The 14,631-nt window shown below is 42.0% G+C and overlaps 1 protein-coding gene across 1 annotated transcript; it reads left to right on the top strand.

Moving 5' to 3' along the window:
• The first annotated feature begins 512 nt into the window (after nt 1-512).
• On the top strand, nt 513-11,248 carry LOC142766020 (uncharacterized). The gene is made up of 4 exons (XM_075867832.1): nt 513-549; nt 950-1,183; nt 3,423-3,623; nt 11,043-11,248. The coding sequence occupies exons 1-4, from the start codon at nt 513-515 to the stop codon at nt 11,246-11,248; spliced, it is 678 nt and encodes a 225-aa protein (XP_075723947.1).
• The last annotated feature ends 3,383 nt before the right edge of the window (nt 11,249-14,631 follow it).

Below are 14,631 nucleotides of genomic sequence, written 5' to 3'. Positions count from 1 at the left end.
AAGTCATCACACTTGAGGGTGGATTCACAATACATAGTTTACCAATATGTGCGTTGTTGAGCCTCATTTCGCTTTCACATTTCGCAGTGGCAATATTGCAGATAGAAGTTTAAGAGGAACAGAAGTGTGTTTAAGCGCTGAACGTCTCTTACAATACATACGATGTCGTCGATGGTAGTGTATGAAGGTGTGCAAGCGTATTCACTTCGAACCGTGTGATTGACCCATATATGCCCTAACGTAGTAAAATTACAAAACTAATTTATTTTCCTAAATTGATTGCTTCTACGACCTAAAAAACAGATTAGGGCTTTTATATAAATAAACTTTTTCAAACAATAATTTTGGAGCCGTCCTGTATGTAGGACACCTATGTTTGACAAACCGTGAACAAAAAACATCAGTGGCTATCACTGTGATACGAAAGTTACTGCACACCCAATAAGTAACGAACAATCGACAAAATTATCAGCAGCATCGAGACAATATCAATACTACTTTTTTTTCGCACTATGGCGCTCAGCAACATGCACGTGCAACAGCCATTTTGTGAGTGCAAGCACATGGCTATTTGTAGCTCACTGACCACCTAGACTTGCATGTGACGAGAACAGGGCACCGTAAACACACCTTAGGGGGTGCTACATTGTTTACAGAAAAAAAACATTAGAGTTATACTGAGAATGTTCACCGTCCTACGTGTAGGACACTGGGCATATATGGATTAACCAAATCACAGATATTTCACCTCTACGTCGGAACTACTTATAATAACACCTTTCCGCCAAAAAGAGAATATTGACTAAAAAACCCGTTCTAGAACACGTGATGGAGCTTGTTTTCATGTATTCATCATTCGCGGCAAATATTTTTCAAAGCCCATCCCAGATAAGACTCTGAAGTTGATGAGTCTGGTTATAACTGATGCGCATGCGGCTCTCACTCGCAGCCCCTGATACCGTTCCCGAATGCAAACCAGTGGTGCCCGGAATATGCACCGAGACAGGCAATGAGAGTGGTCCTGCCCTGAACTACGTGTTCGGTTGGAACGTGGCGCAGCAGAGGTGTACACGGGTGTTGTCCGATGCGTACTGTGTGCGGGGGACAGTGGCTGGATTTTTTCCTGACGTGAAAGAGTGCTCTATAATTTGCGGAGATAGCAGTGCCCTACACGGCCGTACAGGTAAGGATGACGTAGGCAATTGCATTAAAGATGTTAGGTCTCGAAATAAACTTTACATATTGCACAGTATACAAGTGACTTCGAGCTTATGCGGCTGTGGGATGGCGCCACGGTAGCAAATTGTATGCGTGGTTAGTAGGAAGTCAAGCATCGTACATATATTAACTGCCAAGTGAAAAAAAAGACACATATAAACGCTCTAGTATTTAGCCATGACCACAGTGAGCATCTGCATTTCTTGACTGCTCAGGACCAGCAAGTTCAAGATTGGAAATTTGGTGTCACACTTGGACTTGAAAGTCAAGAATGGCTTGCAAGTAAATCACGTCACTTGGAAGGCAACGCTCTTAATTTCTTTCCTTTTTTAGCCCACTTGCTGCATTCAATCTTATACATTATAATGCTGTCAAAAAACTGATGAGAGGTGTCGCCTGCTTCATAAACTTTAGCATTCTTTTACTAGGATCAATTTAAAATTTCTGTCTACATTGCGCTTGTGCACTCTTAAAGCGTTTTTCAAGCCTCCGCAAATACTGAATGAAAGGTGTACCCACAGGTGCAACAACGAAGACAGATGTAGGTCAGTATATCCCATTTTTATTTTTAATGACTAGTGTCTCGTCATTGTATGCCCTAACGCTATATATATATATATATATATATATATATATATATATATATATATATATATATATATATATATATATATATATATATATATATATATACGTGTGTGTGTGTGTGTGTGTGTGTGTGTGTGTGAATTTAAAAAATACCTTAACTTGGTTCACGTTCATGCCACGTTTAGTTAGTTTGCTTCTAGTAGAGATTATTAGGTTCTTGTGTTGACATTGGAAATCTACATTGAGAATTATGGGATGAATATATTTCAGAGACAAGCATACTGGAACTTTATAACTTCAGTGGGCATGTTCAAGGCGAACGTTCTTAGTGGATGCTACAAATGTCTTCGAATGGCGAAGAGAGAGCAACGCGATTGCGAAAAAAAATATTCCTTACATTTTTTACGTTCACGCTATTCAGTCTTGTAAAGCCCTGACGATAGAACGAAAGCAAAACCCTTAAAAAGCACACGCCATAATAATTGAGTCGATATTTTGAATGGACATTGGAAAACGTGTGCTCTAACTACAATTTTGTTGATGCGGTGCGCGACGCCTTATATACTGTGAATTTTCTCGGTAGTCTTTGGCTTTCAAGTTGCTTCAACATTCATACACTTTTTATAATTACATCACAAGGTTTATGACGCTTATTGCATATAAATAATTCTGTATAGCGACTTACCGTCAACGCTACCTAATGCTACGAAACTTATTTACAGGTTAAGAATTTGTGTGCCCAGCAGTTTCACCAGTAGCATAGACTCCTGCTGTTTTAGGATATCGAACCCTTTCGTAAAGAACTACCACGTTGCAAAATGTATTTTTTCCCGCATTTCGGGAAAATAAATTAAGGCGCAATATGCAATTCATTTAGAGCAAGTATTAGGTATATAAACAGCAAAAAAACAAAAAAGTTACAGTAAAAAACTAAATAGATTTTGTATTGGTACTCCAAGCACAAATTTTTTTCTTGCCAAATTTGGATGCACTGATAATATGAGCGTAAACAACATTTGTAAGCTACAAATATTATCTAAATATTTCCTGCCATTCTCGCATGGCTGCACGAATTATAACAGGTAGTGTGAGCAAGGCAAAAGGTGCATAAAGAAAGTGGCAACATTGAAGCCTGATTGATTGATTTGTGGGGTTTAACATCCCAAAACCACGATATGGTTATGAGAGACGCCGTAGTGGAGGGCTCCGGAAATTTTGACCACTTGGGGTTCTTTAACGTGCACCCAAATCTGAGTACACGGGCCTACAACATTTCCGCCTAACATTGAAGCCTGAGCGAGAGTGTACGTTAATTGAATACTTTGACGAACATGTTAAAAAAAGTTGTCTCATCACCCTTTTGTACATTATAGCGGCACCATTGTTTGAACCATGAGCTATGCTACCCCAGCCAGCTTGTGAGCATGTCAGTTTCTTTTGGCAGCCAACCATCCTGCGTTCTGAACGGTCTGCTCTAAACACGTGGTGAAACACTCTTTGTACTACTAAGTGTGCTTACGTATAGTTCGGTGATATTTTCATAGCAGCCACAAGACCAGTGTTTCTCCACTAGCTGACATGTTCGCTAATAACTGCAGCATACACTCACTCCACAGCTCTTAAGGAAAAGTACTCGTCATGTTCTGACACGAGCCGGGACTCTGTGGATGTGAGGCGATGCATGGCTGAGGACCTGCGGTACCCAGCTTATTTTGACGGGACTGCCTGCAAACAAAAGCACGAGAGAGGGCAGTGCCGGTACCATGGGCCGTCAGCCAGTTTCCAGACTGTCGAACAGTGCAAAGTAACTTGTCTTGGTGAGTTATGACACCACGGTTTCCTATTCACGCGTTTCTGTTTCGTTGAAAAAATAATCGCAGCATATCCACGGAGTGAATGATGATTGGTGGGGCGAAGCGTTTGTCAGTTCGTCAGGGCTTTCATCCACCCATTCGTACTTGCTTCCGTCCGTCCATGCATCCACCCGTGTGCTCGTTCATCCGTGTGACCGTCGGTGCAACCGTCCTTCCATGCGTCCCTCTATGCGTCCATCCATACGTCCGTTCTTGCGTCTGTCCATCCGTCCATGCATCTCTTCAATCGGCCATCTGTCTGTCTGTCTGTCTTTCTGTCCGTCTGTCTGTCCGTCTGTCTGTCTGTCTGTCTGTCTGTCTGTCTGTCTGTCTGTCTGTCTGCCTGTCTGTCTGTCTGTCTGTCTGTCTGTCTGTCCGTCCGTCTGTCTGTCTGTCTGTCCGTCCGTCTGTCTGTCCGTCTGTCTGTCCGTCTGTCTGTGTCCGTCTGTCCGTCCGTCTGTCCGTCCGTCCGTCTGTCCGTCCGTCCGTCCGTCCGTCTGTCTGTCTGTCTGCCTGTCTGTCCGTCTGTCTGTCCGTCCGTCTGTCTGTCCGTCCGTCCGTCCGTCCCTCATTCTGCCTGTCCGTTCATCAGTCCGTCCGTCTATCTGTATGTCCACCCATCCAACTGTCTATCTAGTGGACACTCCAAGTACTGTAATCTCACATTTTTTCATCATGTATTCATCATATACAAGTGCAGCCATCCAGCGGGCATTCTAAGGACTGCTGTTTCGGGTATGTGCTGCCAGTGGCTACATACACCATTGGAGGATGCACAGACCCACACCATAAGGAGCGTCCCCCCTAAAACTTTCTACGTAGCGTCTAACGGAAATTTGCTGTCCCATTCAATAAAGAACTATATGAATATAGTTAGCGCTAGTTAACACGGGTTTTGAAGGGGAAACGTCAAATATAAACAAATGGGTGCACGTGCAATCAACGTGAATGTTGTAGGAAGTGCAGGGTAGTGACATGCCTGCCTTTCAGCAACGCTGGCGTTCAAGCGCAAATGCGCCGATGTACCAAACATAGAGCCGGCTCGACGTTCATAGAGAGGAAGGAAACACCCACATTTCATGAAGTGCTACCTTGTCACCTCTTCAGCACACTTCTTCCCCTAAGTTTCCTTTCCCCCTCCTTGCTATGCTATGCTATGCTATCTATGTGCTATACACAATTGCCATGGGATTTAACTTCCCGCACTTTTCTTCGCATTTATTGGGAAGTGTCAAGATGAATAGAGAAACAACGATGCATAATCTTGGATGACGAATTACAAGAACAAATGATTCCGCAAGACATACCAAAGCATTTGAGTTCCTTAGACTCTGATAAGTAAAATAAATACAAAGGAAAGCAGATATTTAAAATTGATATAACTGATCCAAGTTGTATAAGTAAGAATTGTAAAGATACGGTGTTGCAACAAAAGGATAATGTAGAAAAAGGAAGAAAAGATAGAAGAGCAGAGAAACCAAGAGTAACGAATTAAAACTAAAATATCTATATCAAGAAAAACTATAGAAAAACAAAACAAAAACGAGAAAAAGAAAAGACGACGAAAAAAACTATAAAATACGATGAATGCGTTCTGGATTTATTCACCAAAGTCATCTTAGCACTTGTTAAGGGAGCGCAAGGTGCTTTACATGTCGGTTCCTTAAATATGTTTTCGCTCTCACAACGAGAAATGCCACTTGATTGTTCCTTGCATTATACGTGCAACATTCTAACTGATAGCTCATACTGGCGGCTGGTTTGTGCACTAATCATAACACCAGTTGAGATCATCTACCGTATCAAGGCATTATAACAGCAACGTTAGCTGCCAATTGTTATAGTTTATTTTTTATTATTTCTGAAGTGGGTGGTATAGTGCCATGTGAGTATAGAGTGCAGCTCTTGCATATACTTCTCCATGCAATGGTGAACGTTAGGGTAACTTATTTCATAGCGTGTACACAAATTTAACTCGAAACTCCCAGCCACATATATTTTGATACCTGCTTCAAATTGTCCGCGGTAGCAAGTCACAATAGGAAAACTATATAACTGAAATTAAAAATAAACACACAAAATGACGATGCTTTACAAATGGGGTGCACAGATAAGCAAAATGCCAAGTAATAAAACTAGCAGTAAGAGCTCATTGCATAGTGTAGCGAAGGAGCATAACTGGAAGTCGGAACACAGGTTAAATCACTTCCGACAGGAACGACAGAGAAGAAAAAAATATATCCATACTGATTACCCGTGCGTCTGTCAATGTAGTGTGGAGTTGCTCGTTATTTTCGGGTGCAAATAGGGCTCATGAAACGGAGTTGGAAACTTTGTTAGCAATAAAAATAACCATGGAGCCCACGCAAAATTATTAGTTGTGTTTGGAAGATATGGTTTTTCAGGAGTTTGAAACTTCAGAGATAAAACAGCGAGAGCAGGCGAGAACCGGCTTGAATCGTTTGCTTTGCAGGGAGATGTAGAGCGTAACGGAAATAACATAAAATTATATAATACGTAAGACTGGGCCCTGTCGCAGAGTTCGTAACTAAATGGCAACGACGATGACGTTAGCGTGACAATGATTTTTATTTACGCTGCGACAGTTCCTCTTACTCTGAAAATTATTATGCTCTATTATGCGCTTTAACAGAGAATGAAAGACTGCCACGAAAATTTAGGCTGACCAACAACTTAGTCGTCAGTGAAACTGCTTCTATCTCTTTTTATTTCACACGAAGTAAACCGTTGCGCCGGTTTCGATTTCAGAGAATTGATACTAATATTTGGCAGTTTCCTTCACGGAAGAAGTTCAAATGCCATGAAAAGTATCGGAGGAACTGGGAACAATTAAAAAAATATATTTTGGCACAATCAGAACGCTTGGCTCGCAACAGCCCCTGCATGTGTAAGAAGCTCCACTAAAATAGAAAACGTAATTGTCTCCTTGGCTAAAATATTTCGATAACTGGTTAGTAGTTAACATATGAAGATCAACATATCGATGACGCGATGGTTGTGAAAATGCTTGTAATACGTTCGTAATGTATTGAAGGTTCTTGGAATAAAATACTTCCAAAAGATACTTTCAGCCATAGCATTCGGTGACATTTTCTCTATCCGATGTTACTTTGCTCACTCGGTGGGCACTACGAACCACACTGGGCCGGAATTTAAGGAGCAGCGCTTTGAAACAATTTATCTGAAAATAAAGGACATATTTTAGATTTGGTTGTGTTGAAAAAAAGTTAATCCTGTTTTTGAAAGAGAGCTAAGATGATATTTAGTGTGCTGAGTACTTGTTTAGTTGTTCTTTTTTCCTCAACGCACATAACGCTTGCGTCGTTGTAGATATGTATGTATCATCCTGTAAACCACGACTATTCATTGGTTGATCTCTTTTTTTCAAATGAAACTTTTCAAAGGATATTACGTGGACAATTTCAGCGGATTGATACCGTTGCCGTTATGTAGCGTGAGAAGTTGAAAGCAGTAACATAAATCCATGCATTGTTTTCTACGGCATAGTAAAAGCGTGCATCTCTTTCACACCATCTCTTTCACACGATGGCAACACGTGCTAAGATCATACCGCGTGCATAGCCTACCAATTATTGCTACTCAAGCAGAGAGGAGGCGCCACGCCAGTCCTCAGTCGAGAGAAGGAGTATAAAGGGGCACCTTTCGGGCGTCACTGGAGCAGTAACTTTACTGCAGTCGTAACAGCGTGGTCGCTATAGTTATGCACCGTTTCATACATCAGGTCCAACGCAGTGTAGGCTTGCGATACTTCTTGCAATAAATGCGTTCGCACTAAGAAATACTTCGATGATTTTTCTATCTCAGGATCGCTTCTATTTCATCTTTCGTCCTAATGATAAATAAACATGCTTCGGTAATCGGATGTAAAGACGCCCTGTTATACGGCCGTCTAAAAGTTGTTCTGGATCACTTATGCTAGATTCACACGCGAGAGCTAAATCCCGCTGCTCCACAGACCAAATAGTCACGTGATTAGTTTAATCCTGCGCAGCAGCGGATACGTCACATGCAGATATCCGGAGCTACGCTCGCGGAATCCTCGAGCATTCTTTCGACTCCTATGCTTATGCAGCACGCTTATGTGGTCATGCAGGCCACGCGCGGTGAATGAAAACCACCAATTCACCACCAAAACCACCAAAAACCACTCGGCTCTTTTACTGTCACACGAAACACATTCGGTCGTTCCCGCAAAACTAAAACATGTGGATGTCAAGCCGGGAGCCTGCTTCCTGGCCATGCCACTCCGACCAATGTTGACAGATTTGACGCTGAATCCTTTCGATCGAGAGCAGACGACCGTCAAACAGAGGGATTCAAATAGCGGTGACACATTTCCATCCGTGGTGCGAGCGGACAAGAGCGGATGAAGTGAGGGCAGCATGTTTCGATGACGCGCACATCACGTGATGCGCCGTCCGCTGTGAAAATTCCTCCTCGGTTCCCTCGTGTGAATTCACCTTTAGCGTCTTTTTATTTTCACCTCTTGAATGTTTTATTTGTCGCCTTTTGCAACGTTGTGCGCACGCCTTCGTACTTGTCTCGCAGGAGCGTTAACAACAATGAAAGCCAATCACCGGACGTGCGTAGTGACACACCTTGCTGACCAAACTACTTGCACAGCCTCCAAAGTGTTGCACCTGATGTATGAAACTCAGTATAGTGCACGTGCTTTCTCGCAGACTTCAGTAGGCGTCTGTAGTCGTAAGGGCGTCGTAGCGGCTTCTATACGTAAGGAAACTCATTCATTCACTCGCTGATACTCAAATCGGAGAGTGAGCCTGAAGAGGGGTGAGAACGGAGGTGTAATATTTTGGTATGTCAGAGCGACCTAGGTTGAGAGACAGTTTAGTGAGTATAGCTTCTTTATAATCCGGCGCGATAAAACTTCGATCAGTTGGTGTCTGAATTGAGCACTTAGCGGAAAGAAAATACTTCTTGAGTGAGTGGGATTGAAGTGTACATCTTTGGAGGACCTACTGACCACTTATATACATGCGGTGTTTTCACTGCTTCGTGTTGTGACAAAAAATATCACAAAAACCACTTCGCTTCGTGGAGTGGCTCTGTTCGCTTAGTATCGTTACGCAAGACGAGATTGAGAAGCGTAGGCTGCTAGTATTAATTCCTCTAACAATCTAATTTCTTGCTATCGCAATCTCTGCTTTGCGCTCACCAGAAAACTGTTACTATCTTATCACCATCGCTTTATGAAAAATAGAAGGTAATCAAGCCCTCTCATCGATTACAAGATGTAAACCACCGTATCAAACGCTTTGTAAACACAAGCGGAAGCGCTTTGCAGATTTTTTGTGTGTGTTTGGTCATCGAATCACCACTTTGCTGCTTGTGTTTGTGAAATCTCTATTTAGGGACACATGAAAAAGTGCATTGGACGTGGGTTACTTTTTTCAATTCGCCTCGCTATAATTCTTTAGAAGTGTACAACGCTAACACGACTTTTTGGTTTTGGTAATCTTGTGTATGTGACTTTAGGTGTAATATTCCGCTACCCTACACTATTGCAATGCCCAATCCAGAGCCATGGACCCATTATAAAAAAAGATGATTACAAGTAAGAAGAACATGCCAAAACACAGTTTCTTCGCCCTGCAGACGACATCAAAACAAGCCCTAGGCCACTTCTGAGTAAAAAGCTAGAGCCCTACAGATCCTTCAATAACTAAATCTCGCACCACTTCCTCCGACATTGATTTTTTCAAGACTATATCTTTTGTACCTTTATGTGTCCGACTATTTTCTGTCGAATGTACTAGAATTCAGTCTATATAACAATTTTGCCTTACACAAATGTAAGAAAACGCTGTCGTTAAGATGCTGAATTTATGTTTGAAGTTTTTTGAAGCTCTGAGCTCGCTATGCTGCAGCGGTACAACTTCATAGCGCTTGAGAGCACCTATGCCTAGTCAGTTCTTGCTCGAAATTGCCGTACGCATCAAGATCATTAGTACTCCTTAATTTCCAACTTCCTAACTTATGCTTCCACCATTTTCTAATACATAAATATCTGTATTTTAAGCAGTTACACTCACCCTAACATTGCGCTTATAAGTTATGCACTCAGTCTTCTCAGAAATCTTTATTTTTCTGTGTGCCTTTGCGCACAGTCATTAGAGAGAATGTCTGGATAGGAGTGCGGCTTCCCAGCGTGAGCGAAGGTAGTCATTGGAGGCCACATACTCGTTATAGGCGCTAATCCCTTGGCATTCTCATTAACATACGCTCCAAACTTGCTCTCAAGTCACAACACTTGCACTTGTCCGTTTCCTAGATATCTGATTATATACTTTGTAAAATCTGCCATGCAGATACTGTATGGAATATTTGGTTCATAGGAGACGTTAAAACACCCACGAGATGCTAGAAATTATTCAGCTCTGGAGGTATGGATTAAGAGTTGTCTGCGGCATTGCATGGTTGACCTAGTTTGTAGGGGCTCAAAAAAGAAGTTGAGCGTTCATACAAAAAATAAATCTGGCTTTGTATTGTCTGTTTTCTCTTGGAGAAGCGCCACAAGCGTTAACTCACCCTATAAGCTGTGTCTGGCATTCAGGATGCACCGGCGTTCACGTCGAACCTTCGAGGATTAAATTCCAGTCCCTGCTGTACATAAATACGTGTACACACGCACGCACGGACGCAAACACACACACACACACACACACACACACACACACACACACACGCACACACACACGCACACACACGCACACACACACGCGCGCGCGCGCGCGGGCGCACACACATACACACACACACGCACATTTTCAGAAGGCAACGCAAACCTTTTTGACTTTTTGTTCGTAGTATCTTATAGGCTCTAATCAATCGAGCTCCGTAAGAAACTATGCCGAAGATTTCACAGTTATAATTGTTTTGATATAAGTACATTGTTGGCTTATTTTCCCTCTTATTATGACTGCGTTGGTAGCAGATTTAGTGTTGATATATAGAGTTTTTTAAGCCTGTTGGGATGTATGTGCTTTGTGAAAATTGCACATTGCGTTACAAGGAGGCAGGTATAGTAGCGGACGGAGGTAGGGGAGTGATAAAGGCTTCCTTTTTTTTGGACTAGTGTGTGCTTAGCTTGCTTATGTATGCCTGATTGAGGGGCAAAGCTTATATTTCTCACTGAAACAAAGGGAAGAGGAAAAACAAGATAGTGATTCACCCCTACACTTTCATTTTTCTTTGACTCCCTTTACCACGGAATGTATTTTGCGTCGCAAGCAAGCACATCTAAGAAAATGCCGTATACACCACTGCTGCAGTACCACCGCGAAGTAACGATTCAATCTTCATTCATTCTCAATGACGCAGGCAATGTTAACGAAGACGGCCAAGCCAGCCCTTGCAAGACTACCCCGCCGACGTTCAAATGCAGCGACGAACTGAAGAAGGTGACGGCAAGATACGACTCTGGCGTAAGACGCTGCCGCCCGGTTCGGATCTGCCTCAGCGGAGGCTATGACACCACTGAGGAGTGCAACCGACGCTGCGTAGGCAAAGCCTTCACGATTCAATAACGTCAGAACGAGCATGGCCAGGAACTGTGTTCCCTACTCGAGCAATGCGAAAACTTACACATTTAGTCTTGATTAAGTACGCAATATTAAACGCTGTAATTCGGATTGTGAATGCAAAGATGAAAGCAGAGATACATCTTATAGGCTGACTTCAGTGATTTTTTGTGGTCAGTGGATGTCAATTAGGCTAACTGGGTACGTTCATTTGCACGTTTGCGCCATTTGTGGCAAATTGAAGGCTTGAGATTTTCGCAGACTCTTTTCGAATGAATATTATAGCTTGCCTCGAAGCGCTCACCTCACTTGCCAGAATGAATGGCAACGTTGTGTGTGTGAGGTTAAGTTTTGCCTGGCGGAAGTGACGAACTGGTGTGCCAATGCAGCGTCTGGTTGTCTGCTATGGATTGTCTGGGTTTGGCCGGTGCATCCTTGGTTGAGTGTGTGATTTTCTTTTCCGTGTTAACGGGTGGGCGATAGGTGCCAAGTGATTTTGCGTTGAGAGCCACACACGATTCGCCATATATTCACTATAACAGCGTAAGCGCCTTAACCGATCACCGTGGACGGATAGATGTATGGATGCATATGGCTGTACACTTTAGATCGGGCGGTGGCTAGCGCCACCAAGCCGTAATACCTAATGAACCAAAAACTATATTTATTTTTTTCCTTAAAAAGTGAGTTTGAGGATTCGTACTTTGCAGTGAAGAGTTTAATTTTCACTTGTGCCTTGACTTTCGCCACCAATCAGATAACCTCCTTCTAGTTAAGTCTACCCGCTTAAAGTTTACTTTGCCCTCCTGGTCCCTAAACCCCAGTGCTTCGATAGCACTGCCTGTCCACAGCGTGGACAGGCAGTGCCATCTGGCGGGTATTATATGCAATCAGGCAGGTTCCGGCAGTGTCAGGCAAATATTTACGTCACACGTAGAAGCACACTTGGTTGGGTTTCAGTTTTGGTATCACGGTTTTGCGGTAATTGAAAAATTTTCGAAATTTTTTAGCATTTCAGTTATCGGGCGCGTGAGAAAAGTGTCCAAAAAACTTAAGATCCTCATTATCTTGATCATGGTCGAAAATTCGCTGGAGTTATTTTTAAGATGTACTGACACAAAATTTTCTTGCCTAGATAGCCTGCGGGATTTATTCCAGTGAACAAGCGTTTATTGTCTCTGAAATATCAGCTGCGAATACAGCTTGGAGTGTGTTCTGCATAAAATTTGAAAATTTTGTGCGCAAGTGATGCAAACGTCCCAGTTATATATATATATATATATATATATATATATATATATATATATATATATATATATATATATATATATATATATATATATATATATATATATATATATATATATATATATATATATATATATATGTGTCACCTCGGCGGCTGCTTGTGAGTCAGTAGCCACGCAAGCGTTGATTGTTTAGTTTCTGGCGACGCTGCTGTCCCGTTCCTGTTCGATAGAACTTCTTAATTTAGACAGTTCAGAAGCACGCCACAGTTCTGTATGCCGTAACAAGAATATCTCTAGTTTAACGTTCCTAAACCACGATCTTATTATGAAAGACGCCATTTTGGAGCGTTCCGGAAATTTCGACCACCTTAGCCTTTTTAGCGTGTACCTATATCTAAGCCTAAGGGCCTCGAGCACTCTTGTCTCAATTGAAAACGCTACCATCGAAGCCAGGATTCAATCCCGCTACTTATGGGTGAGCAGTCGACCGCCATAACCATTAAATCACCGTGGAGGGGCAGATCCGTATGCTAACGTGCTCGAGCTTTGGATTCTCTGGTTTATGATAGCTGCACGCGGCGGCCTGTCACTTTTTGGTGATGTCTCAAACCGAAACTGAGACTGGTCGGTAATCAGGAGTTTTATTTTACTGTCACGCGCTACAGTGCCATTTTATGGAGAACATGCAACTCAATGCGGTGAGAAAACAGAAGGCAAAATTTTTTTTTGTCAGTACCCATTTAAAACTACAAGTAATTGTATTTTAAAACTACACGTAATTGCTTCATTCAGTCAATTTGTGGATCAGCAGCAAATAAAGCGAATCGTAAAAAAATAAAAGCGGGTGCCATAATTGACACACAAATCAGGAATTCGTAATTCTTCCTTGTATAAAAAAGAACTTAGGAAAGATTTTTTGAGCGAAAGCCTCTAAGCAATTATTTTTTCTCGTCATTTTTGTGAAGCCATCAACAGTCATGCTTGTGCAGGACAGTTAGTGCTATGATACTCCAAGTTGACAGCTCTAATCACAGACCAAAAAATGCTGATATGTACATCTGTAGCGCATTTATCAAACTTAATTATAACGTAATGCGTAAAGCGAAGAAACATTTGCTTGAACGTGTAAGCAAAATGTAGTTTCTTTGTTTTCAAAAGTAGCCACATCTACTACAAGTAATGAGTCCTCTCCCTCTTACTATGAAAATAGTTATATGGCCACAGCTGCGGGCCCACGCATCTCAATGAACACGCTTTTGAAAACTAAACCTGGCCCTGCATATGATTCTCGGCACACGCAGAGAAGTCTATAAGGAAGCACAGAGAACCCACCCGAAACGTCAACTGCCTAAGATTGTTTCATGTGAAATGTTGTCGCTGGAAGCCACATATGAAGTAGCTACATATAATGTATCTATTTCTTAACAAAATAGTTTGATACCATATAAACCGAATATAGGTTGCGCTATTAGTGAAGGTCACCGTCCCATGGACACTCCCTGGGCTATCTACTTGAAAGCTTCCCCTTGCCTGTTCAGCCGCTTTCGAAGCTTTGTATATATCATAGCGGTCTCAAAAGTGCAACCTCTGAACATGAGGTGGTACCCTTCGAATCCGGGGCTGTCAAACACAATTGACAATACATATCAACAAAATAAAAGGTGGGCTAGTTGGTATTTATTAATTGTTCAGTGAACTGGGAGCGTGGGAGAAACACACACACGAGAGGAGGCACACAGCACGCGTGGTATGTGCCTCCTCTTTGCTTTGTGTGTGTTTTCCTCCTGCTTTGACAGTTCACTGAACAATAATTGACAATAGTGAGCTTTATAACCATATGTCCTGGTGAATCACGATCAATTATGAGCCATGTTGCCAAACAACAATCTCTAATGCTAAGGACAGAAAACTTCAAGGAAGCTGCTTTTTTTTTATTCGATAGACCAATCTTCCATGCTGTATTTATTCCATCTATGTGATTTACCTTGTTATGACCTTTGTATTTGCTACATGATTTACCATCTAATCGCATACACTAACGTTTATCAGATACGTGTATCGAAATTTCTAAAGTCATTTATTTCAACATTCACAATAACTCTAAACAAGTTGTATACACCTTGGCCTCGTTAGCTTTCT

This window comes from Rhipicephalus microplus, chromosome 6, assembly GCF_043290135.1.
Source record: "Rhipicephalus microplus isolate Deutch F79 chromosome 6, USDA_Rmic, whole genome shotgun sequence".
Taxonomy (NCBI): Eukaryota; Metazoa; Arthropoda; class Arachnida; order Ixodida; family Ixodidae; genus Rhipicephalus; species Rhipicephalus microplus.
This window is presented reverse-complemented; position numbering and strand designations above follow the sequence as displayed.

What these genes read in the sequence shown, in the direction of transcription:
- LOC142766020 (XM_075867832.1), top strand. Translation starts at nt 513, where the DNA reads ATGGCGCTCAGCAACATGCACGTGCAACAGCCATTTT. An exon ending in TGCCCTACACGGCCGTACAG is followed by an intron (nt 1,184 to 3,422) that starts GTAAGGATGACG and finishes CTCACTCCACAG; the next exon opens with CTCTTAAGGAAAAGTACTCG. An exon ending in GTGCAAAGTAACTTGTCTTG is followed by an intron (nt 3,624 to 11,042) that starts GTGAGTTATGAC and finishes TCAATGACGCAG; the next exon opens with GCAATGTTAACGAAGACGGC.